Below are 26,680 nucleotides of genomic sequence, written 5' to 3'. Positions count from 1 at the left end.
GTAATATTTCCAAAAGACAGGACCTGAAAGTTACTAGTGCTTGTTGAAATAATGGAAACTTTTCACATGTAAACAGAACGTTGTGTTTTTGCTAAGACTTAAAGGAGAACTATCACCAAAACCAAGTTTACGAGGTTTTTTTTTTAATTTTTTTTAGTCGATTGTGACGTGTGGGACAATTCAGTCTTCTCGTCCAGTTGATTAATCAGGGCGAGATATGTGTAACGGCCACGCCAACGGGGGGATACGTGGGGACACCCGTGGCGGATTGGTGGTCGTCCTCAAACGGCCATCCACAAACTCTTCCTCCCAAACGCTTGGGATTACAGGAGTACGCCAGTACTCCCGGCTTTATGCGCTTTTAGCTATTTTTCTTCTGATTTTCATTTTGAAAATCTACATAATTGCCTTAAATTTTGTAACATTTTGTAAAAAAATTTAAATTTAGTAGGCACTTGTCAATTCTACTCTATATGTTTATGGTCGCGTTAAGAAATTTCAATTTTAAGTGCTATTTTATGCCAATTCGCGGGACCCCATAATCCGGGTACGGCGTATTCTGATATTTTAATTTTGCGAATAAGGATATACCGCCATCTACCTACAAAACTTTGTGGCCGCGCCTCGTGTAAAGTTGTTGCGTGGCGGGTTTACTTCTGACAAATCTGGATTATAGACGGCTATCCAGCAAGGTGAACTCCCTGTCACCACGGACCTTTGTACTCTACTGCGTGCTGTGCATATTAGATACGAAAGTGGTAACACTATAAAATTTCTCATTGAATTTATCTATACCAAAATTCCAGGTAAGTTAGCAAAAATGAACTATAAAATTAGTGTGACATCATGCAATATTTATTTCTTATTTCGCCACGAAAAATATTTACAATGGTTAAGAAATGGTAGACGATTATTTAGTATTTACACAATTTAATTAAAACCCTGCACTTAAGTTACGTCATAAATTACGAGAAGTCTTCGTCTTCGGACGTGTCCAAAACGTGGTTGACCAAGTCTTTCAATTGGGTCGTTAGTTTTTCGTTGAGTCCGTACAGCCTCTCGGAATCTTGACAAGGATAGGCCTCGTCAGGATAGTTGCAGACGAACGATTGTTGATCGAAGATTGTCGGCTTCGGGCACTCGAAGGCGTAATGAGCTAGACCCGCACCGCCATCTGGGGTCTCGTACGGGAAACACACGTGGAACACGCTACAGTTGTGTCTCGGATCACCTAGTATAGAAACATGGATTAATCAAAACACCTATTCAGTAATACGTTCTGCGGAAGCACACACTACACTAGCGCCATCTATTTTGATCGCTAGTAAGCGGGTTTTTGTATTGGCTAAAAACTATTTTTGGGTTAATTTGGCTACAGAGACTATTTTTAAGTTACCAAATTTTCAAGTCCGTCTAAGGAGGGGTCGGAGGTTTGATTTAAGTACAATTAATACAAAATCAAAGTCAAGTTTGTTAGTCAACAAGTTTATTATTAACCGAAATCTTTTGGTTTAAGTTAGATCTCAAAAGGTGCAGTAGCAAATAAAACCATGAAAATCAATTAAAAAATAAAAACTTACGCTAATACCATCTTATATTTTTTAATTCTCTTAATTAGACTGAAATTAGCTAAAGACGAAATAATAATACTTTAAATAATTACTTGAGCCTCATCTTAAAACTGGCCTAAGAATCTTAAAATTAATCCTTGCACTTTGGTATTTACGGTGCCCACCATCTACGGCGGTGTTTCAGAAGCAGATATTTAATTTAATAGAAACCGGGCTCAAAGGAAATAAAATTTCTGATAATAGATGTCGCGTTAGTATCGCTTAAGTGGTGTATTTACCCAAAAGACCATACTTTGTAGGTAGATACTTTTTTATAATTGAAACTGCACTAACCATAGTAACCATACATTCTCTCCGAACAAGTGAAGGGCATGATCGTGTCCCCGATTGGATCGTAAGGCTTAGCTTCGACCATACTTGACGAGGCGACTGTGGCAAAACTGTGTTCTGGGAGATCGGTGACGCTGGAAGAATCACCCATGTCGGTTCCGAGCCAAGGCACCGTGTAGCTTTGTTCCGGCGGCTGCTCGATTTATCAAATAATCAAAGCTCCATTATTAAAAATTGAATCGGTAAAAATTATTTTTCCTAACCGATTGAATAATTGTCTAATTTTTTAAATAAAAAGAATTAAAGCTAAGAATCAATTTAAAAAAATAACCTAATTTCAGTTCTTAATTTGAGAGCCTAACTAACAATCCCCACGAGTTAATTAAATGGCCCTAAAAAGTCAAAATTGTAAAAATTAGAAATTCGAAAACTAGGCTAAAGTAGCAAGCAAATATTCCAACTCAAATTCTAACAACGTAAAAACCCATCAAATATGAAACATACGCTATTTGCAAACACCAGCCAATAATGATTAAAGCAATACTTTTTTTCCTTACAAAATGAAAACGTAAAAGGTTGTTCTTACATGAATCACAGGTACAGTTGCGCCTTGACACAAGCCGAAAATAGCGGCAAAAGAGATGATTAAAACTTGAAACATAGCGTCCATTTAGAATAGTTTAAATTAAAATATTGATAATTATTATCGCTCGTTAATTTCTAAAGTCACGGAAAAATACCGCTCCAGTGTGCACGCCGTCAGAACCGAGCTTGTTATGATTCCGATTGCTCGCGTTGTCCGGAAGTTTGGATTGAACGAACTTTTGAGATAAAAGCCTCGAGTTTTTATCATAAAAAACCACAAAGCGTATCTTGAATAGACAAACTAACGAGATAAACAGTTAATTTTTTCCAAAATGACTAATAAAATAGACTTGGTCAAAGACCGCCCCAGCTGAAGGTCGGTTTTTCTTTGGGTTAGTGGGGTCTTTGGGGTGAAAATGCAAATACGTAGTCTGTGAACTTTTGGTCTCTTTTGTTTGTAGGCATTGTATAAGATAAGATTAAGAATGGACTTTTTATAAATATAGGCGGCCATCATGGTCGAATTAGCCCCCCCTCTTACGACAAGAGAGGGGGAGGGAGGAAACACGTCATCCGCGTGTCCTTTAGGAAACCAATGAAATGCTGAGCTGATTTGTTTTTTTTTTAAGGGGGAAGGAGCTTACTGTTTGAGCGTCTCAACAGGATTTATCTCCCGAAATAAAAATTAGTAGATTCTTGATAAGATAGACAAATAAAGACAAACAGTGATTTTAATATTTAAAGAGGTTTTACTGTCACAAATTTACAATACTTTGATTTTTATTTATTTATTCAAAATGATTAGAATAAAATTTCTAAATAATATGGCGTTAATTTTTAAGCATTATCTTAAGTTTTATTATTTAAAATATTAAATGATTTGATCTCCTGACACCGTATTTCTCATAAAAAAGTCAACTAAAACGCTTTGTGAAATACTAAATTTAAGCCTAAAATTAGATCGTTAGTTAACTAAAATTAAGCTGTTGAAGAAATTAATTAATAGTAATCACTGCAAACAGAAGTATATAATACATAGAATAAGTATCCATACTGCTAATGTTATTCAGCTTGAAACACATGTACCTTCTCAGGTTTCTGCTGATTTTTAAGACTTTTTGGCGGATGAAAAAGTAGTGCGGGGCGAAAATCATCAAATTCTTATTTTCCATAGCTAGTACATCGGAAAATATATACTTTATAGGTAAGAACATATCCCTACGCTGTTTAATTATGATATTTTACATCGCGTTGGCGAATAAATACTAGTGAAAATTTTTGAGTCGTGTACACATCCGCGGTTAGGCTGTTAATTAGTGACCATAGGTAAATGTTCAATTTTTAAGGCTGGATACTTCTACCGTAAAAGATATTATACGCTTCTGCTATAATCTCACTTTAGGAAATAAACTAATAATACAATTATGCGATTATAATAATAAACGATGATGATAATGACAATGTTAAAAATATTTTAAATCTAACTTTTCAAATGAACTTATTGAAATGTAACGCGATAAAATAATACTAATTGTAAATTATGCAAAATAAATTATTATAAATAAATATTCAAAATGGAATGTTTGATATATTAAATACTGGTTTACGGTTTACAATATAACTATCACATTTCCAAAAAAAGGTACTTTTAAAATCACTCTTACATATTTTGCTAAACCTTGGTCGCCTTTTATAAAATGTATAAATTAAGTAAATATCGCGTTGTATTGTCTAAAAGACTAAAAAAACCGTAATAGTTTCACGTTAAAATATTTTTAAATTATACTAAATTTTCCCCCCAAATGTTTAAAAAATAAATTATTGAGCAAATGCATATATAAAAATGGGCACCGAAAATTCTGGCGCGAAATATAAAACAAAATATGGCATATACGTTTAGTGCAAGACGCAAAATTTTTAAAAGGGAACGCTAGGCCTTGGCTAATAAATTATGGTATGTTTGTACAAAAATGCATAAAATGTGGACTTAATATTTTTCTTGTCTACTTATTATGCTATAGGGGGGATTCTACACACATTATACAACCAGTGGTTTTTGCCGTTTTTGCGATTGCAAATGTTTTCGGTCGGGTGTTAAGGGTATCATTTACTTGAATAGAATAACGCTGCCGAAATTTTAATACTGGAACGGTGTTCTTTGCGATCGTCTGCTAGTAGACGTCTTTTGAAATGTTAGAGCCTGCAGGAGCAAGCTTGAAAATAAACGTGGCGCAATCCGGTTTATTTTAGGCCAGGACCAATTAATTTAAGGGAACCTAGAGGTCCACTAGTCATATTGATCAGTTTATTTTTTAATAGAAAGTTTAATATAGGTAATTAACGAAAAGGAACTGGTCATCGCTAACGACAAGGTCAATGGGGGGGGGGGAGGGGTAACTAATTTCCAGTCCCAAAACTGAAATATTTTACTAGCATCTGGCAGAATTGCGAAAAAGAAAAAATTATGATAAAATATTTCTAATAACGTTTTGCGAATCAGTTTAGGAATTTAGTTGGCTACTGTAATACTAATTGTTAAAAAAAGACTGTGGAGAGAAAAACATTTAAAAGTCTGCCAGCCGTTCTAAATACAAAAAGGACCTTTGCTAGCAGACGAAAGAAACGAACCCCATTTAGACGAAACTAGTCCGTGGGCAGTTTATAGTGACGCTCGTTACACCTAATTTTTATGACCAGTCCGCCAAACTGTAATTGACGTAAAATACTTTCTTATTCAAAGACTTAACATTGAACTTTGACGTCACAATTAAACCGAATGTCACGGACTAGAATACAATCCTTAATCTCACAGGTTTTTTGAACCCATTACGAAGACTAGATTTTAGTAGGTTACAATATGTTTGGTTAGGCTATTAAAAACAACTACCGTTTGGCATAGTCTATTTACAGGTAATAAATAGTAAATAAATAAGTAGGCTTAACGTCTTGGTGGGTATAATAAATTAAGTAGTTACGGGACCTAAAAATTTTCCTATATAATTAAATATTAGTCCGAAAAAGGAAGATTCGTAACTATCTACGTAAACTCTCCAAACTTTGACTCCTCCTCCTCTTCAATAGGGGACTCCACGAAATTGAACGACTAGAGCGTGTAGACCGCCATCTGGAAGGTGGTGTGAGAGGCGTTGGACTAACAGAAGCGCGAGAAAGGGGTGACGATGATCTTGTACGTGTACGTGAACGGGAAAGAGTACGAGAGCGTGAACGTGTACGGGAACGCGACGATGACGTCAGTCGTTTGGGGCTGTAGTAGGACCAATCAGAACTGGAGGTGCTACTAGGGGTAGGCGGGGTGGGGCGGCGATACGGTACCGGCCTTTTCCGGGCACTAAAAAACCAGAAAAAAATTACGAAATTATTAGATATTCGTCTGGCAAACCTGCATATTCTAAATTTGATAAACTATGTTTAAATTCCGCATATTGGTTAGAACATTTTTGCGTCAAAAACTCAAAATGAAAAACTGAGTGGAGATTTCAGGGGATTCTGGTGGTTCAATTCCATTTATTTAACACACACTAATTTTTACTGGATCTAAACTAAATCTGACTTAGTCAAATTCAGGCCAATAAATTTGAATTAAGTTCATACATGGAACAATTCCTATTATCACAAATTGATTCACCTCCAACCAGTTTAGCAAAAAAGTTAATTCTACATAAACATGTTAGCACAATATTAAAGCCGCAACTGTAATAAATTAAGCAGATTCGGTAATTCATAAGTTAATTATAAAAAACCCACAATGTTTTTGGTTTTTTTTTACATTCACTTAAAAAATATATCCACCTTTTATACTCCAGTTGTGAATCCAGAGGTATTTGCTTGCAAACAACATAGTAATGTTAAAGTAATTAGTTTAAAATAAAGATAAAATCATACCTTTGGGACAAATTAAAAATGGGTTCTGTAAATAGGGGGAATATATTTTTAACCAAAATTTTGGCAAGCTACTTTGGTTAAGATGGTTCACCTAAGCGATTTTGGTGTGAAAATTGAAAACACAATGGAAATTTTGATATCAAAGAAGCTAAACTAAAGAACTAAAAGGAATTAATTTGAAAGGCTGCTAATTAAACGTAAATTATAGCAAAATAATTTCTACTGATGGTTAATTTATTTTAATGTGATAAATTATATCTTAAGAATAGCATTTTTAACTTTTTTGGAATTTAATCTAATATTCCCGGGAATTACCCTAAATAACTTGAGCCTTAATAACAATTCAATAAATTAACTATCAACGACCCCTAGTAGCGAAACTATGAATAATATCAACAAATTCCAAAGTATTATGTTAGTATAGAAAAAGTGCGTATTGCGAGCGGCGTATTTCAACATAGTTTTGACCGGAAAATAAAAATTGTGCGATCATACCTTTTTATGTGCGGATAGGAAAAAATTCACAGAAATAAACAGAAAAACTGAAAATTAAATAAAAAAGAAATACAGTATCAAACAAAAATGTGCTGGGCATAGATTTTAAAAATTAAAACAAAGGAAAAATTAAAAATAATATATTTACCTAAGATTAAACTTCACAAAATAAATGGGAAAAATTCTGCTGATTTTATAGAAATTAGGTTCATTTGTATTATTGTAATTGTAGTGCATTATTTATTTATATCGTACAAGATAAGTATATTTATATTTTCTAAGTATATAACATTAATAAAAGGTTATTTGAATCTGATGTATTCATAAGTGTAATAACCCTAAACTTTCTTAAGTAAAAATCATATTTTTCAAAATATGTTGATGTTTCAAAATTAAGTACAATTAAATTTAATGTCGGTGTCTATCTCTATCGTCTCTATCTCTGCTGTAATTATTGTTATTATTATAACGTCTGTAGTTATTGTTATTATAATTATTATAATTGCGATAGTTGTTGTTGTTGTTGTTGTACGGCCTGAAATTGTTGTTGTACGGTCTGTAATTGTTATAGTTGTTGTAGTTGCGCCATCCATAGTTTTGCCGATTGTTATGATAGTAGTTTCTGTTGTTGTTCATCCTATTGTTGTTGTGATAACTATAGATGATAATACCGTTGATTGGATGATTTTGATTGGTTGGGAAGGAACGAATATAGTTGGACGATTGATTTTAGGTTTGGGGCTTAACAGACTCCAACGAGCACAGCATGCATAAAATAATAAAAAAATAAGAAACTGGTGCGAAAGAGTTAATTATTTATACATTTAAAATTATATTAAAGTTAATTTAAAATTCTGATTTTCATATATTTGATTTATCTGCTAAGAGAGGAATTTACGTAAAATAAATTAAATTAAAAAAGTGCCCTTATTTAACTGACTGATGCATAATCCATTAACACCTAGTTAAAATCTAAATTTAAATTCTTAAAACTTAAATACTGCAATTATGATACCAGGCAGTAAGTTATCAATAAATAATTATTTTAGGTTCGAATTTAAAAAAAAAAAACAAGTAAAATTTTCCAGAAAAATAAAAACCCCAAAAACTAGGACCTTAACAGATTCAGCCACCACAGGCCCATAATCCCATAACTTTCTGCAACAGGGTAAGGGCATAGGTAAAAAATATGGACTGGAAGTGTTGAAGGGAATTTTAATGAAATGGCTAAAAAACATCAGCTGAAATGGTCACACCTCTTATTTTATTCAAGAACAATGGATTCATAAAATATTTAAAAGAGGGTGTATTAAAGTCTCTTACAGACATTGAAAATATTTTTTTCACGGAATATTTAAATAAAAACCTTGCGAAACCTTGGGCTTGGACTTCACCTATGATAACGGTACGGGTAGCGGTTACTTGGTAATTTGGCCCTAACAAAAAGAACAAAATATAAAGCTAAAATAAAAATTGCTCCTAGAAATACTTGCATTAAAGCAAATAGATTGGTGAGAGAAAGGCTGTGAGATTTGAAAGATAACGAAAGAAAGTGATAGAAGACTTACGAGAAGAGTTAAGTGACATATGTGAATTAGTTTTACTCTGAACCATACAATTCAGTACCTTTGACCATAAGTTTACCGAAACAAAACCCGAGTACCTAAAACGTACTCACCTTGTTATGCGGCGTTTATCCAGAAAACTGGGTGATCCCCGGCGACGGGGTATCGATGGACTCCTAAAGAATGTACAAAGATTGAGTTATCAGACTAATCTAAGTAATTGGTGAGCATTTGATTAAACTAAAACAAGTAACTGTACGATTTCATTGAACTAATTTGAAATTAAGTAGTTATTTTTGCATGTTTGATTAAATTAAGTTAATTGTTTTAGTTAGGTTGAACCGAACTAACAATGTAAGTGGTTATTCATGCATGTTTAATTAAAGAAAGTTTTTTCCTTAGTTCTAAGATTTTAGTATAATTATACTTTACATTAAAATTAATTGTTGTTTTATTAATTCAAATAAGTAGTTTAGATGAAGTTTGGTGATTTAAATATTGATATTGCATAAGAACTAATAATTCTAAATTTCTAATCTCATAATGGAAAAATTTGATATTTTAAGAGAAAAATTTTAAATTATTGGCCACAGTTAAATTACCACCAAAAGATGAAAACCTACCTAGATCCTCTGCTTCTACTATGGCTCCTACTCCTGCTGCTTCTAGATCGACTGCTCCTTGAACTTTTTGAGCGACTGCGACTCTTTGAACCAGAACGCCTCCGTCTCTGAGGGGAGGACCTACTCCTACTTCTGCTTCGACTTCTAGATCCACTGCGAGCACTTCTGTTAACAAGTATAGGTTTGACCTCCATAAAATCTAATCAAGAGAAACATTATGTAGCACTTACCTGGCTGGTGACTTAGATTTGGATCTGGAGCGGCTTCGAGAAGTTTTCTTTGGAGACCCTTTTGGCTTGGGGCTCTCCGAGCGCTTTTTAGTCTTCTTGGGAGGTGATTTGGATGGTGATTTTGATCTGGAACGCGACCTCGACTTTTTGCGTGCTGGTGGAGATGGGCTTTGAGCCCTGATGGCTGCTTTAGCTTCTTTCTTCTTAAGGGCTTTGCGGTAACGCGTCTCTTCATCCGATGTGTCATCAGTTTCCGCTTTCTTAGGTTTTCGAATTTTCTTGGGGCTCTTTGACCGGGATCTGCTTGATGAAGTGTCACTTGAGCGGGTGCGAAACTTCTTTTTCTTCTTAATCAACTCTGGCGAAGGGCTGCGGTTCTTCTGGCGTTTGTCGTGAGATTTCTTCCTTCTGAAAAAAAGGAAAAAAAATACTCAGCGAGGAATGTCTTGATTAAAAAACATTACTAATTTGATTGGTTTGAATAAAATTAGACCTAACTAATTTTGGATGAAAAGAAAATAAAGATCAAAGTAACAATTACCTTTCACGGCTATCTCCAGATGAATTAGAAGATACAGATGCTTTACGAGATCTCCTGACAAGTATAACTGGTGAATCTGAGCCTTTGCGTCTCCTCACAGGTGGTGATTCTGACTTGCGTTTAGGTGAGGGTGAGTGCTTTTTACCATTTTTTATATGTTTGACCTTAAGATCCGGTGAGCGTCTCTTGATCTTGCGCTTCACACGGTCAGAGTCATCGTCCGAAGAGTCAGTTCTGTAGCGTTCAGGGAGTTTTTTCTACATAAAGTGGTTAAGATAAATTTTAATTAGTACAACTGCATTTAACTAAGCTTTCGTATAGTTAGAAAATCCTACTGATACGTGCTATTAGATCTATTTCGATATATATAAATTTTAACAGCAAATTTAAGGGTGCAATTAATGTTCAAAAAAGCAATGTTATTTAAACTCAGCTGTGCTAAATAAATGATAATATCATTATTTTGAATAAGCCTAGGCCTAACTAAAAGCACGGCAATTTTTTTTGATAAATGTAACAAACATGCACAAAAAAGTTACAATTTTTAATAGATATATTTATACCCAAAAATTCTTTTTTTTTGTGTGTTATAAAGGGGACGATGTTATTATTACTTACACATTTTTATATATCATCCATTTTGTGAATGTTTTGCAAAGTTGAGACAAAAAGTTGGCCAATGTTAAACATATTGCATAATTGTGGTCAGGGTTTATCGCTTACACATTCGACAAATCTGTATTTTTTAACCTTTTCTGTCATACGTTACATTTTTACGCGTCTACACATTTTCTAGGCCAACTAAAAAACGCTGTATCCAAGATATTTCTCATACAAAACGTCCATATACATTGATAAAATCCATACATATCATAATTAGGCCTTGGTCAATAAAAGTATTTATTAAGCCTTGGACAGTCAAAATATGCTGAGAAGGATTAGCACTGATCAAAAATTGACATAAATGTAAAACATGCCTTATAGATAATATTAGAAGTACGTCCAAATCACTAAAATAGGTGTAAAAATTATGCCTTGGTTATCAATTTTGAAATCACTAAGCCTTGGTTATAAATTAAACCAAAGAAGCTAAAAACTCTCCTGAACTACAGCTTTCATGGATACATTTTAGGAATTTGAAGAGAAAATGTTTAAATATGCCAAAATATTTTAACATTATCCCTCAAACAAGCGTCGATATCAACAGAAATAGACCAAGAATATGCAAAACCCAATGTATTTAATAATTACCTTTTCCAATTTTATAACTTTTATAATTTTAAGTCACCAGCAAGCGAGTAACAAAAAAATGGCGTGGAGGTTTGTACAGGTTAATAAAATGTTTTCTTTTGAAAAAACCAGTGACAACGACATTGTTGTGAACTTCTAGTACAATTTGTAATATTTTTTTACCTTTTGAGCCTTTTTCTTGGCTTCTTTCTTTGCTCGTGCCACCTTCTTTTTCTTTCTATTTTAAATTTCAGAATTATTATCAATAATTAATAAAATTTAATGAATTTCAATTAGTAGTCCATAACAGCCTACCGATTCCGTTCTGAGTCTGAGCTATCAGATGAACTTTCGGAGCTTTCTTCACTTGATGAATCGCTAGAGCTTTCTGTACTGTTAGGAGTCACCGAACGCTTTCTTTTCTTCTTCTTGTCAACATCAAACCTACAAATTTCATTTATTTTAAAACTAAAACTTTAAAAAATATACTAATAAAATTGATAAAAAAACACCAGTTAACTAATCTTGAAAATTTAACTTGAAACAAGTTAAGATTTAAAAGTCATTTTTTGCCGAATATATTTAGCAAGTTGATTAAGACTATTATATACTTTACAGATGCTTCAAAGTTAAAATATAATCGGTTTGACATTAAATTTAATTATGGTCTTGACAAATTAATATTAATTTATTTTTGTTATTAAGTATTAAAATGAAATTACTTAACACCATTTTTCGCATTTTGAGATCTATAAATTTAAAATAAAACCCAATGAAAACCAGTTGGTCAAGACCAGTAAATATATCAATTGCAACAAGTTCATTAGATTAGTATTATAGTTTGAAACGGTATTTTAAACGACAACGTTTAGCACAAAAATATTACAAAGAATTTGGATGGCATTACAAGTGTTTTAAATGTTTATTAGTCAGTTAATTTTAACTAAATTTAATCCTTACTTTTTCTTATGCTTGTTTTTCTTTTTGGCGTTACGCTTTTTCTTCTTTTTATGCTCTGGAGAAGATGATCTAAACAAAATTGAAAAATTAACAATAACTTGATTGCAAAAACTAATTCATAGTAAATGAAAACTGGATAAAAATAGTTTTTAAACACTTATCGAAAACCTTGGTTTGTTAGTATAAAACGTAATGTTAAAAAACAGATTATTAGAACTTTGAAAGAAAAAATTAAAAGAGAACTTAACATGTTTCATATCAGAAGTCCATAAATATTAAGTCCATAGAAGTTACCAACACATTTTTAAAAATCCATACAAAATCACAAAATCCATTGGAACAGATATTATTTCAGAATTATATTGTTGATATAATACAAAACTGTGCTGGTTTTATACGCAAAACTACCCCCGAAACATAATCAAATTTATAAAACATATTTTACCGGTTCAAACTGTTAAAAATGGAAGGAAAAATATTTGTAAGACAAGTATTTGTTGGTAGAAGTTTAAGCATTAAAATAAACAAAAAAAGGAAATGATGTTGATTTCATGACTATTCTTCTTTAAATTTGAGACTTACCAAAGTTTTTTTCCATAGTTTGAATTTGAACATTATTCAAAGAAAAAGTATGCCTGATTATTAGATTAGTTTGAACACTGCTTCTTACCTCAAATTGGTTAGGTTTTAGTTATGAATGATTGGGTTAGTTTGTTACGACACTTTTTAATTTCAAAATTAGCCAAGTTCAATTTAAACTTACTTAGTTAATAAAGCTGACCATATTTATTATTTAATACCCCCGTTACAGACAATACTTATAAAACTGGGTTTTGACTCCAAACCCAAAGTTAACTTTTTGTACTGATATATGTATGAAAAATATACTTGGTTCACTAAACCCAGTTCTATAACCCTCGCCTGAAAAGGGTATGAAACATATTTAAAAGCTAAGTTAAGTAAATTTTGAACTGACCTAAAGGATAATTTTGCGTTAACTAAGGAACAAATTTAAGATAATCTAAAGCATATTTCCACATTTAGCACAAGCCAGAACTAATTGGTAACTTCCTAGTGAAGTAATCAGCGCCAAATTCCCTTAACCCACATCGTCACCTGCCTTTAAACTATGGTAAGGAAAAAATACAATATAGTACTTACTCGTTTCTACGTTTACTCTTTTTAGGTCGCTCATCGCTAGATGATCTCGAGCTATGAAAAATTAAAACAACAAAATTAGAAAACATCCATAAACCAAATACAACCAAAAATTAAATGATTGAAACGAGTTCATGGTTCGATTTAAAGGGACTATCAACTTCCATATTTAGGGTGGATCAACTAAATTCACATTTCTGCCACCAGGTTTAACAGAAACTAGGGTTACAAACAAGTTGTAACACTTGTTACCAGACGATTTTTGATTTTGTCCATACTCCCTTTAAGGCACTATAATAAACTTGTAAATAAGGTGCTCAATGGAAATGTTTTTCATAATACTGCTAAATTTGTTGTCAAAGTTCTGGCAGCAATGTTCGGCAGGGGGCAAGACAGTAGTGAGGGATTTTATGGAAAGAAGTATTTACAGTAAATTTTTTATGTGGGAAATATGTTTAAGTCTTGTAAATTCAGTATAGCTTGTCCAATTGGCTTTTTCAGTTTACCCAGAGCCACATAGCGGCCAACGCGAGAAGTTCATAAACTGCTGGATTTTTTTCTGCTAAGCAGTGTGTTTTATACCAGCAAATCTATGGCTTAGCAGACGAAAAAAGAGCAGTTTATAGACTTCTTTCGTTGGCCATATGAAAAGGTTAATTATTATGCTCTACAACGAATTATTGACGCCTTTATTATTTTATATATACTTAATTATAATATAATAGGAAGTCCAGGTGAATAGATTAGACTTAAAGCTGCCCAAAGGTGCTTCCTAAGTGTAAGGAGCTGTTGGCTCGCGTGGCATGAAGGGCTTGCTACCACCCTCCTACGCAATTTGACCCAGCCAACCGAATTAAAAGGCAATAAAAATCCCTAGTTGACTTGGGCCTAGGGTGGTGTCTTGGGTATTAGCCTAACTGATGGTTATTAATATTACTAAGCACTTTCCGTATTGTCATTTCTTTAATTTTATTTTGATAAAGCCAAAGCTTGCGTTACATTCTTACATAGGCTGCGTTCAGTAACTCTAAAACTAAACGGGTTTGTTCACTTCCGGTTTTGACGTCACGTTGCTCAACGGTCACGTGAGGTCGCAGCACGGAGGAAGGCTAGCTGCAGACGCCGCAACAGACGACATTTTACAAAATTTACAACAAGCGCAAAAAGCGTTCCACAAAACCCTACGTCACGTTAGCAACGGTCTCAACGAAAATAATTTTTCGGACACTTCGTTGAGAGTTATTGAACGCAGCCATAGAATGATAAGAGTTTTCCCCTAACAAGGAGACATCCCGAAGTGTAACCCACCGATTTTGTTCGAACTCGGGGGATTGGTAGACCTTCATGTATCATGAAAAATCCTAAAGGGAATTTATTCAATGGGCAACCGTTTTACCATGGCAACGAAAAATGTTTTTGACAACACAAAATATTAAATTTTCCCATTGAAAATAACATAGGATTTTGACCTCAAATTGATCAAAATTTGATGTTTTTACGTCAATTTTAATCTATTTTTTCTATTTTTGGCATTTTCCAAATTTTTAAATTTGTTAAAATTTTTCACAGGGGGGGGGGGGGGTCCTAGGAATCGGTCAGAATCCCATGTTATTTTCAATGGGAAAATTTGTTGTTGTCAAAAACATTTTTCGTTGCCATGGCAAAACGGTTGCCCATTGAATAAATTCCCTTTAGGATTTTTCAAGTTACACGAAGGTCTATTAATACCCAGAGTTTGAATCAAATCGGTATGTTAAACTTCGGGATGTCTCCTTGTAAGTTGATGCAGTAAGGCCCGTGATTAAGGCGCAAGCGTCGGAGTTTTGCCTAAGGCGGTAGGAACTAGGAGGATTCAAGTACCGAGTTTTCATATTCCTAGGTAGGAATAGAAGCTCCTACGCACTTTTCATCCTAACAGCGATCCTAAAGGCTTAAAACAAGAAATTAATTGATGCATAAGGCTGTGCGAAGTGCGATTAGTGGTTTTAGGCAAATCGAGTTTAAATTTTTTTTACATCGAGTATTCGAGTACTTGATTAAGGGAAACTTTCTCTTATTCGAGTCGAGTAACTAAAAAAAACCTCCCGAGTATTATTTTTAAGGAGTCGGGTTATCGAGTCCTTGATTAGGAGCTGGTTTTATTCTAGTAATTTTGAATTTAAAAGGAGTATAAAGCAACTTTCAATGCTGAAAAATATTCCTTTAATTTAAATGAACAACAATTTCCACAACTTTGTAGGTACCGCTTATTGCCCCCCAAAAAGTTGTAAAAACCCCTCTTTGAACTTTGAAGCAACGAGGATAGAAAAAACTAATACTCGACGAGTTTACAGAGCAGCTTTTTCGAGTATTCGGGTACCCAAATATGCAATTTTTTGGTACTCGGTAATTTATGAGTATTCTCCAATTACTTATTCGAGGTCGAGTTCGAGTACTCGACCTCGAATGATGTTCGAGTACTGGCACAACCCTAGTTGATGCAACATCGAACTTCTTACTGTATACTCCCTTTAAAAGTATGACAACCAAACAGATTGGTAAAACTAATGGAAACGTACCGTTGCCTTTTCTTCTTTTTCTTCTTCTTGTCATCTTTTTCAGATTGCGAGGAGCTCGAGTCACGGACCAAACTGTGAAGGAGATCAGGCCAGTTAGATTGGGTAAAGCCATCATGAAAATTACAAATGTTGACAACAAAATTCACTATATATTTCAAACTAATTCAAATTTAAGCTAAAACTGTTTTACTAAAGTAAGAATTCGTTTCAAGCTCAAGCTGAAACTGTTTTACTAAAGTAAGAATTCGTTTCAAGCTCAAGCTAAAACTGTTTTACTAAAGTAAGAATTCGTTTCAAGCTCAAGCTAAAACTGTTTTACTAAAGTAAGAATTCGTTTCAAGCTCAAGCTAAAACTGTTTTACTAAAGTAAGAATTCGTTTCAAGCTCAAGCTAAAACTGTTTTACTAAAGTAAGAATTCGTTTCAAGCTCAAGCCAAAACGGATTGCCAAAAGAAAGAATTTGTTTCAAGCCAAAACGGATTGCCAAAAGAATTTGTTTCAAGCCAAAACGGATTGCCAAAAGAAAGAATTCGTTTCAAGCCAAAACGGATTGCCAAAAGAAAGGTTTCGTTTCAAGCTCAAGGCAAAACGGATTGCCAAAAGAAAGGTTTCGTTTCAAGCTCAAGGCAAAACGGATTGCCAAAAGAAAGGTTTCGTTTCAAGCTCAAGGCAAAACGGATTGCCAAAAGAAAGGTTTCGTTTCAAGCTCAAGCCAAAACGGATTGCCAAAAGAAAGGTTTCGTTTCAAGCTCAAGCCAAAACGGATTGCCAAAAGATTTCGTTTCAAGCTCAAGCCAAAACGGATTGCCAAAAGATTTCGTTTCAAGCTCAAGGCAAAACGGATTGCCAAAAGAAATCGTTTCAAGCTCAAGGCAGCCAAAACGGATTGCCAAAAGAAAGAATTCGTTTCAAGCCAAAACGGATTGCCAAAAGAAAGAATTGGTTTCAAGCCAAAACGGATTGCCAAAAGAAAGAATTCGTTTCAAGCCAAAACGGATTGCCAAAAGAAAGGTTTCGTTTCAAGCCAAAACGGATTGCCAAAAGAAAGGTTTCGTTTCAAGCCAAAACGGATTGCCAAAAGAAAGGTTTCGTTTCAAGCTCAAGCCAAAACGGATTGCCAAAAGAAAGAATTCGTTTCAAGCTCAAGGCAGCCAAAACGGATTGCCAAAAGAAAGAATTCGTTTCAAGCTCAAGCCCGAAAACGAATGTCTAGTTCCAGCTGAGACTAGAAATATTTTAGACTTCGAGCTTAGTCAACGAATGGCACAAAGCACAAGTGCTTACTTGAACTTTTTCTGGGCCAGCGCCGCGGCTTCAGCGGCAGCTTCGGCGTTGGCGGCGGCCTGTGCCGCGGCTGCTTGAGCGGCGGCCACAGCTTCGGCCGCCGCGGCAGCTTCTTTCTGTTTCCTGTCGGGGTCAAACGACGAACCATCCACAAAATACGGGTTCAAGCCAAACGCTTCTTTCAGCTTCGAATTCTTTTCCTGGTTCGCCTCCGCCGCCTGGTGGCTTTCTTTAACACTATACGGGGAGAAAAGTAAATAAACCGATTCAGTACGTTAAAGTCGATAATACGCTAAGCTAGGCATTAGGTTTAACAACGACTCGGTTTAAGTCGAATTTACGCTAAACCTAGGCATTAGGCTTAGCAACTTCCGAGCCTATAAAGAAAAATGTTAGACAGTTTCGCCAACTCATGAAAACGGGTAAACGCGAACATCCATGTGAAGGCTGGTTTTCAAAAGGTAAGAAAAGCGGTGAAGATTTTTGCGTCGACGCAAAAAAAATGGTGTTAAGCCTAGTAACCATCATGCTATTTATTCATTTTGAAAAATTTGCGTTTACAAAGAGAATGTCCAACTTATTTTTCTATAGTTTGACTTGAGTTTGTATTGAATTTGGTAACCGACCAGCCAAAAATATTTTAAAATACTAAATTATTCAACACAAATTAAGAGATTATTTCACGCATATTTTCATTTACCATTCCAATGAAATATTTTTCCGTAACTTCCAAAATTTGCTAATCCTAATCCTTATTTTCCGAGATTCATTCGTCGTCTTTAAAAGCACAACACGAAAATAAGGATTAGGCTTAACGAATAATTTTTAGTTACGAAAAGTGATTTGATTGAAATGATCAGTGAAAATATGCCAAATAAAATAATTATAAACTAATAAAAGCTTGAAATAAACGCTTTGTGTTGACTAAATCCTATTTTTTTTTCATATATAGCGTAGACATTCGCGTTTCAGGAGTCACCGAAACTGTCACATGAAGTCCTAACCTAACGACACTCCTCAGTTGAGAACTTTTTCTATCGGTAACGTAGGATAGTTTAACGGCGCCGGGTCTTGGTTGGGAATTTTTACCAGAAGTAGAATTTCCAGTCCCGCCGGAAGTGGAACTTCCCCTGTCCAGTTGAAAAGGCTTGAAGGCGCCTTTCCATAATTTATCGAATATAGCTTTGCCCTCAATTGACATTGCCATGGCACTATTTTAGACCATTTTTCGCGTCAGGCCGAACATTTGCACTATTTGACGCAAACTTAAGATAAATATTTTCGTGGAAGACAGTTTATCGTTTTTTAAAATGGAAGACAATTGTGATTTGCGTAACAACGTTTAGTTTACATTTTTCATAACGATTTTTTTCTATATAATAATTATAATAATAATAATTTTAGTTTAAAACAGCCTTAAAATGGAAGACATTATTTTGAAAAACCGCTTAATTTTAGCGTCAAAGTTGTTCGGTTGCTTATTCCGTTATCAAAATTATTGTTTTATCACTTTTGGGTACCATTATGGTTGTTTGGCGTTAAGGAGAAGTCTGTTTCTTAGCGTAAATATTTCATTAGTCAGAAAATTTGTTCTTACTCGGCGTTAAAATTCCGTTATAAAGCTTTCATTACGCGTTTTCGGGGAAGACGTTTGAAAACACTTTTTTTTGCCGAGAAAATTTTTTCTTACTTAGCGCAAATATTCCGTTATAAGACTTTAATTACTTATTTGCGGGGAAGACATTTGAAAACAATTTTTTAGTCGAGAAAATTTGTTCTTACTTAGCACAAATATTCCGTTAACTAGAAAATTTGTTCTTACTTAGCGTAAAAATTCCGTTATAAAGCTTTCATTTCGAGTTTGCAGGGAAGACATTACAAATTCATTGCGCGTTTGCGCGGAAGACATTTAAAAACCCTTTTTTTTAGTCGAGAAAATTGGTTCTTACTTAGCACAAATATTCCGGTAACTAGAAAACTTACTTAGCGTAAAAATTCCGTTATAAAGCTTTCATTGCGCGTTTGCGGGGAAAGCGTTTGAAAACCTTTTTTAAGTCGAGAAAATGTATTCTTAATTAGCGGAAATATTCCGTTAACTAGAAAAATTGTTCTTACTTAGCGTAATCCGTTATAAAGCTTTCATTGCGCGTTTGCGGGGTATACATTATTTTGAAAACCCTTCCTTTAATCGATTATATGATAAATAGTTTAAATTACGTATTTGCAACAAGTCGTAAAGTTTGGAAGATAGTTTTAAATGACAATACCTTAAGTTAAATCTGAATTATTTAACTTTTGAAAGTAAAAATATTCGAAGCTTTCTACTCAATTTTTAAATATTAATATTTAGCACTTTTTTAAATGGAAGACTGGATTAACACTTTGCTATAATTTTGGAAGACTTTAGTATCGGTCTGCGTAATGCGTAATTTTACATGAGAAACCGTTGATTTTAATAAGATAAATATACTTTTTTTGCGCTAAAATTTCGTATACAATTGGAAGACTTTGTCGATATTATATTACATGATTATTTTTCAGTACACGACACAAAAACCATTTCATTTTTATAGTCTCTTATATAGATTTGGAATGATATTATTACATTCCTAGAAATATTACTTAAACACGCTTAGAACTGCCCAAAACACTACATCCGTTTACATCAGCGAACAGCAGTGAACTAAATAAATAAATGCATTAATTAAACGAACAAGCATCAACCCTTTTCGTAGTAATTGAAATATCTAAGCATATCGGGCCGTTTATCAAAGGTACTTAATTAAATTCTTTAGGTAGGGTGGTAGCGTGGTTAGCATTCTTAATATCAAGTGATGGTGGCAATCATCCAATTAACTAGTTAATTAATACTCCTTTCAAAAATTAACTAAAAATTGTCGTTTTTTTTGGAATGAAATTATTTTCTGGACATAAAAGAATGAATATAAATTCTATCAGTTAAAAATTTATTTATTAAAGTTAAAATAACACGTTGCTTATTGAAATTCCGTTAAGTTTAACTGTAATTAACTAAAAGCGATTTGGTTAAAATCTCCCGTATCAAAATAGTTGTAATTTTGAAATAAACCTATTTTAAAATTAGTTATACGAAATCACTAACAACAAATGGCGAAAATTCATCAGGTATCATTTAAAACGTAAACCAAATATTAAAATAAAGTTTAAGAAAATATCACATTACCTCAAATACAAATTAATAAATAATTCGCATAAATAATTTAAACGCTACAAAAAAACACCACGAATTATATTGAAAAACAGCACCGTTTTGAAATCAATACTTAAGCTGTAAAGAATCACATTGTTTTAGGCTTAGCGGAGGCACCACATCCTAAAAATTGCTATCACAAGCGGTAAAAAAATCACAATTTTTTTTTAACACGCAACGCAGCACGGTAAATTTCGACGCGTCAATGTAATCCAAACATCGAAAATTATTTACTATTACTCCTTTCAATTTAAAACGCGATTTTTAACAAATTTGGGAACGGCCCCTTTTAGCTTAAAAATTGCCAGTTAATTTCGACACATAAGTCGACACCGAAGACCAAAATCGCGTTCGAAATTAGCCCGGCAGATCCGCAGTACGCGGACTCAACGTTATGAAGCCAATATTACAGGGGCACACAGCGAAAGGGGGCCGAGAACGGTCGATCAAAAACCATCATCCATACACTCCACGTTACCTCTTAGTATACCATAGGCGAAGGCTAGGGTACGAACTACATAATTTACGCTTAAGCGTACTAACAGGTTAGGTTGTCCTTTCCCGAAAACCATCTTCAATAGAGGATACGCTACTGGATAGTAGGTTCAAAGGCGCGGGGGTAGGGTGCCGGTTACGTAGTCAGAACTATAGAAGTGACTGTTAGGTAAAGTAGGCTACACTCGACTGGCCGCCATAGAGCATCAGTCAAGAGGAAGATAGCTTTAGTCGGCTTCCGATTGGTTAAAAAACGGAACAGGCGTGGCTAAGAGGAACCAGTTGTGACTTTGATTTAAAGCTACGCTAGGTGTTTCCTTGAGATATGTCGGCTCTTGGTTGTTGTGGAAAAATAATACAGAGCTAAATTGGATGTATTTACGGTTAAAGATCGCTAGCGCATTCTCTAGTTGAGCGACAAAAATTAAATTCTGAAATTTTGATCAGTTAATAGATCCAGGTGGTGATGTAGATCTATATGAGATATGAAATTTCCCAAAAGGAGAAGTTGCACTACCCATTCGATTTGCTATGGCAACCGAAAATATTTTTGACCACTTAAAACAAAAAAAATCTCCATTTAAAAAAGCATGGGATTTTCTCGGTTTCACCTACGAAAATTATAATTTTTTTTTGAAAATCACGAAATGGTTAATTTGGACCACATTTAGGTAAATTTCATAAATTTTGGGTTAATTGTAACATTTATGGCGTAAAATTGCAACAATTTTTGGGTAAAATAGGGGGAAAATCTTATATTTGTTTTAAGTGGTCAAAAACATTTTCGGTTGCCATGGCAAATCGAATGGGTAGTGCAACGTCTCCTTTTGGAAAATTTCACATCTCATATATAGGTCTACATTACGACTGACTTTGAACCCAATCGACAATAATCACCTCGGGTACTCTCATTGTAAGTAATATTGAAAATGAAATTTATTAAAAACTTATAATATAATTAGTTTTATCTTTTTATTGCAATTTTCTACTTTATGCCACTGGTCTGGACTTTTCTACAATAAGTAACTTATTGGGAACACTTGATTTTAATGGAACTAAAATAAATTAAGATTTTAAATAACTGCTTAATAAGACGGTCGAGAGCTAAACTGATATCAACGATTTCTACTAACATCGCTCTAAAGGTAGCCGACGTAGAAATCAAAAGTAAATGAGCCGAAGTTATCAGACGGCTATACTCCCCATGTTGGAGGCCTTTTCCTTACGAAGTTACATTTTCACCTCGAATTTAAACTTTTGGGCGCTCCTAGGCCGAAAAAAAGTTTTTGTTTTTAAGAAACCATTTTTTATACATAGAGATAGCTATACCTACAATTCCCAAGTGCAATTTATAGCGTAAAAAGACGGGATGGAAATTAGCTTTTATTTGACTCGATTTTCTCATCATTTTCATAAAGAAAACGCCCTCCGATTCTGAGCGCTATTTCGATAACTTCGGTTCATTTACTTCTGGTACAATGAAAATAAAATTTCACTTAATTTAAATAAGCGGATAATATATTGAAAATTGTTCACAAATACCAGAAATCTGTAAATCATAAAGTAAGTTACGACTGCTCACGAAAACAATAGAATTTTAACGCTTGTTTAAACATTTTGCTGCATCAGGGTACGCGCCGATACTAAAACGCGCCTTCTGTATGGCTGTGAGTATGGTGTAACCATCGACAAACTACTACAGGACTATTATTACTATACTAAGCCCCCATAGAGGATTTAACTTATAACTGTCGCGCTATTCTACTGCAATGCCCCGGTGCGTAATTCTCGAGATTTAAAAATCTAGTACAAGATGGCGAATACTGCTGTGTTGTTATTTTACGAGTTGGTAATTAATTTTAAGTGATAGCACCGAAAAAGTGCTATTACGGTTTATTGAGATTCTTTGAATGATAATTTTTTGGACTTTGTAAAGTTACGGATAACCTTTTTTTGAGGGGCGTTGGGCTCGACCAGTCAGCGAGCGTTATGCCGTCACGTGGTAGACGCAAAAATTCTTAAGCCTACTTTTAGAGACTTTCAAAATCGCTCCTTATATCACGTGACAGCGTAACGCTCGCTGATTGGTCGACCTCAAAGTGCTTAAAAAAACTGGGAAAATAAAGTAGAGATATTTCAACATTTTTTATCCGTTTTCTCGTTTACCGGCAGCGCTGACGGCGGAAAAATCCGTTAAATTTTGTCCGTGTGTACAGTCGTTTTCCCGAGCGCCAGAACAACGGGGAAAGGTGGTAAAACGAGAAAATAGAGAAAAATCAGGAAAACACTGCCTGAACCAGCCTTTACATTACTAGTCCTGTAGTAGTTGGTCGATGGTCTAACCACAAAAGTGTGTTTTCATGTACCCTATTTTACCACAGTTTTCTCTCCTTACACCGAGCGTTTCAATTTAAACCATTATTTACGATTTGTAACACGCACGCCGCACGAAAAAGAACAACTGACCATAACTCTTCCTTCAATTTGCTGAGCTAGAAAATTATAGTCGTTATTTTTATAGAAACACTATGAATATGAATTCAGGTTTGGAAATTTTATTGATTTTTTTGATTTTAATTAAAATTTCAAAGTTTTATATCATTTAGTATCATAATTTTACCTAAAACAAATATGGTTTAATTTTTAAAGACTAATATGTATAATGAATTTATTAAATTTAAGCTAATAATCATATATAAGTTTTATTTTTTAAAACCGATTTTGGTACTTTAAAGGGAATATAACCTCAGGTATTTGGTGTGGGACACCAACGTTTGCAGTTCTGGTCGCTCTTGCCTTTGGCTTTAAAAATGTTTGGCGCCACTGTACAGGGTAGTTTGAAAAATTGAAGGGGTCTTCCGTAAAGATTGCTTTGCAGGTTATATTCCCTTTAACAAAACAAATTCGGCGGAATCTCCACCCACAGGTAGAATCCAATGCAACATTAGGGGGAAAGTACGAGAAAGATTATATTTAAACATAAATTATAGCAATTGTCGAGGTTTTTTCTTTTTCATAAATACTTTATAAAAATTGATTTAAATCGTGATTAAAATCAAGTTGATTTAAATAGAAATATGGCGTCGTTTTCAAGTTCTAAAATATTCGACCTTGGATTAATAATATGTTACTGGATATGCATATTATTAATCCAAGATTCGACAACGTGATTCTCGACGTTGTCGTTCAATCCTCTAATGTTTCCTCGCTTAACCTCAAAGATAATATTGAAAGAGGTCTATATTATCTTTGGTGACCACAGAATACTCAAAAATATCTTATAGGGAAAATAGGAAATTTGTAGTCGATTTATAGTATTTTATAGGAGATAATATTTGGGAAATATAGGATGAATTCCATTCAAAGTACGGGAAAATATAGGTTTCAAGTACTTGCTAGATTGCACGCATTAGGCCTGAAATACGTATTAAATGTGTGGTCATTTTTGAAATGGCTCTGAAGAAAAATTATCAAGAGGAAAAGAACTGTCAAACTTATGTGAAATATAATTATAAACTTATGCAAATACTCTACATTTACATAAATAACAACGTCAGCAGGGTTGCCACAAGATTTTGAGATTAAAATTCCCCGACTATTCCCCGTTTTCCCTTACCATTTTAAGAGATTTTCCCTGACTTTTTAAGGACAAAAGTTTAGGGCTGTGCGAGTACTCGACCTCGACCTCGACCTCGACCTCGAATAAGTAATTGGAGAATACTCGTCGATTACCGAGTACCAAAAAATGGCATATTCGGGTACCCGATTACTCGAATAAGCTGCTCTGTAAACTCACCAAGTATTTGTTTTTTCTATCCTCGTTGCTTCAAAGTTAAAAGAGGGGTTTTTACAACATTTTGGGGGGCAATAAACGGTACCTACAAAGTTGTGGAAACTGTGATTCATTTAAATTAAAGGGATATTTTTCAGCATTGAAAGTTACTTTATACTCCTTTTATATTTAATCAAGTACTCGATAACCCGACTCGTTAAAAATATTACTCTAGGTTTATTTTAGTAACTCGACTCGAATAAGATAGTTTCCCCTTAATCAAGTACTCGATTACTCGATTGAAAGAAATTTGATACTAAAAGCACCACTTGCACAGCCCTTCAAAATTTTAATTTTATATTTTACTTTTATCAGGAGTTAATTAATTAAAATGGACTTATATTTCAGTAAAAAGATTATTGCGGTGTTGAAAAAATTAGCCAAACTTTCAAGGAAATAATAATAATAGAATTTCTCATAGATCTAGAGTAAAATTACCTTCAAAAAGTGTCAAGATAAAATTTAAATCCCTGACTTTTCCCTGAATTTTTACAAATTCTAAAATTCACTGACTTTAAGGCCCATTTTTAAATCCCTGACTTTTCCCTGCTTTCAGTGACGCGTGGCAACCCTGTCCAGAGAATTATATTCATACGTGGAACTCAATTTGTTTGACTGTTAAGGCTAAATGTTTTATGTCAAATGCAGCGCTTTTTGCAAAAAAAGAATAATTATAACGCTTTATCTTCCAAACCTTCTTTACCCCCTTCGCGAACTCAAGAATGACTTTATTTGAATGTTGATTTTTGCGTCCTAAATATAGCACCGTAAGCCTTTGCCAGACTTCTTTATCATTGACATTTTCCATAGTGGGTCATGCTGGACTGGTGACAGATCGAAATAGTATAGTAGTGTGTAATACACAATCCCCCTTTTTCATTGATTTTAGCGCGTTTTACCAGTGTTATTACGAGTTAAAAGTTTGATTGTGACGCTTAACAAAACAACAAATATAATTAGGTTTAGCTGTTTGGAGTTGTTAAATAGAGTTACCATGGAAACAGCATTTGTATCCCGATATTTTCCATTGAAGTTTGTTTTCAGAATGGAGTTTACCTTATAATACTTCTTTCCATTTTAATATTAAGGCTCTTTGATTCGATGTTTCCAAACATCTAATCGAATAGTAATCGATTAAAATTTATTAAGTATATTATGTATTATTTTTCCGTTTTAAAAATGTTCCTGCATCAAATAAAATAAAATGCCGAAATAGTCATAGTGGATAATTAAAAATATCTTAATATGAAGTTGATTTTTGGCGGCGTAAACATCGGCCATTAACAGCGCTGCCAGACAAAGTTTATCAGAGCCTTAGAGGCTTAAAACAGATAGCAGAGTTGCCAGAGTCAGAATTAGATTATTTCCTTTGCCATGGTTGCTATTTTCAGATTCAAATTCACTGGCATTTATAAAATCCAAATTAGACAATTTCTAACTTTATATTAAACTTTCATAGAAATTTAATAAACTTTAGTTCAATTTCAGTACAAACGTTATGGTAAAAAAATTATTGGCCAGCACATTTAAGAAATTAAATAATAATCAGAATGAAAATATGCTTAAGGGACAGTAAAAGCCTCTTTTTCGTTCAAACTGAACGTTTCGGTCTTAACAATTACATAATTGAATTATATTTTTCTTATTAGGCTGAACCTTCCTCTAGTGCTTAAAATAATTTTGATAATTTTAATATTAAAAGTTAACGAGATATAAGGTCATAACTAAAGGGTAGTTTGGGCGCTTGCCCAACTTGTTTAGTTCCGAATTAAAACGTAATAACTTAATTACTTTTAAATTTAAAACTGTCAAAATTATTTTAGTCACTAAACAAGTGGCTGTTCTACACTTAAATATTAATTTTATAAGTTAAAATACAAAATTAAAAGAGTTCAGCTCGAAATAGCGCGAAAGTAGACAATGGCCACTGTAGTCTTCCCCGTTAAAAAAGTCTGAATTTAAAAACTCCTCGATTTTTTAGGCTTATTTTAAAATTTCCCGACCTGCGGCAACCCTGTTTGCTGCTAAGTTGTCCTTAAACAAACTCTACCAATTTTACGCCTTCCGTCGTGCAATCGTACGTTACGTCAT

General features: G+C 33.9%; 2 protein-coding genes across 7 annotated transcripts in view; both read right to left on the bottom strand.

The window, feature by feature from the left end:
• Window positions 1-838: 838 nt before the first annotated feature.
• On the bottom strand, window positions 839-2,918 carry LOC149958694 (uncharacterized). Its single transcript, XM_090166050.1, has 3 exons — window positions 2,488-2,918; window positions 1,905-2,094; window positions 839-1,231 (listed from the first exon to the last, which is right to left on the bottom strand). The coding sequence occupies exons 1-3, from the start codon at window positions 2,569-2,571 to the stop codon at window positions 966-968; spliced, it is 540 nt and encodes a 179-aa protein (XP_090022176.1). The 5' UTR covers window positions 2,572-2,918; the 3' UTR covers window positions 839-965.
• Window positions 2,919-7,101: 4,183 nt separating this feature from the next.
• Window positions 7,102-26,680, bottom strand: part of LOC149958693 (uncharacterized) — a 39,081-nt gene continuing 19,502 nt past the window's right edge. For 2 of the 6 annotated variants that reach the window (XM_090166048.1, XM_090166047.1), the window contains 12 exons: window positions 17,034-17,270; window positions 15,750-15,821; window positions 13,195-13,245; window positions 12,034-12,102; window positions 11,796-11,822; window positions 11,389-11,517; window positions 11,257-11,311; window positions 9,844-10,100; window positions 9,303-9,710; window positions 9,073-9,237; window positions 8,563-8,625; window positions 7,115-7,539 (listed from right to left, as the gene is read on the bottom strand). In XM_090166048.1, coding sequence (XP_090022174.1) covers window positions 7,293-7,539; window positions 8,563-8,625; window positions 9,073-9,237; window positions 9,303-9,710; window positions 9,844-10,100; window positions 11,257-11,311; window positions 11,389-11,517; window positions 11,796-11,822; window positions 12,034-12,102; window positions 13,195-13,245; window positions 15,750-15,821; window positions 17,034-17,270 — 1,780 coding nt within the window. In that variant the 3' untranslated portion in view covers window positions 7,115-7,292. Of the gene's footprint in view, window positions 7,540-8,126; window positions 8,321-8,562; window positions 8,626-9,072; window positions 9,238-9,302; window positions 9,711-9,843; window positions 10,101-11,256; window positions 11,312-11,388; window positions 11,518-11,795; window positions 11,823-12,033; window positions 12,103-13,194; window positions 13,246-15,749; window positions 15,822-17,033; window positions 17,271-26,680 lie in introns of those variants that run through there. The other 4 variants (XM_090166045.1, XM_090166044.1, XM_090166049.1 and 1 more) reach the window with 4 other exon arrangements.

Source organism: Leiobunum rupestre, chromosome 2, assembly GCF_980474605.1.
Source record: "Leiobunum rupestre chromosome 2, qqLeiRupe1.1.hap1, whole genome shotgun sequence".
Taxonomy (NCBI): Eukaryota; Metazoa; Arthropoda; class Arachnida; order Opiliones; family Sclerosomatidae; genus Leiobunum; species Leiobunum rupestre.
Note: the sequence above shows the minus strand (reverse complement) of the source record. Positions and strands in the feature narration are given on the sequence as shown.

Coding starts and splice junctions, on each gene's coding strand:
- LOC149958694 (XM_090166050.1), bottom strand. CDS start 2,571: ATGGACGCTATGTTTCAAGTTTTAATCATCTCTTTTGCCGCTATTTTC. Junction 2,095..2,487: donor CAACTGTACCTGTGATTCAT/GTAAGAACAACC, acceptor TAAATCGAGCAG/CCGCCGGAACAAAGCTACAC. Junction 1,232..1,904: donor GAGAATGTATGGTTACTATG/GTTAGTGCAGTT, acceptor TTTCTATACTAG/GTGATCCGAGACACAACTGT.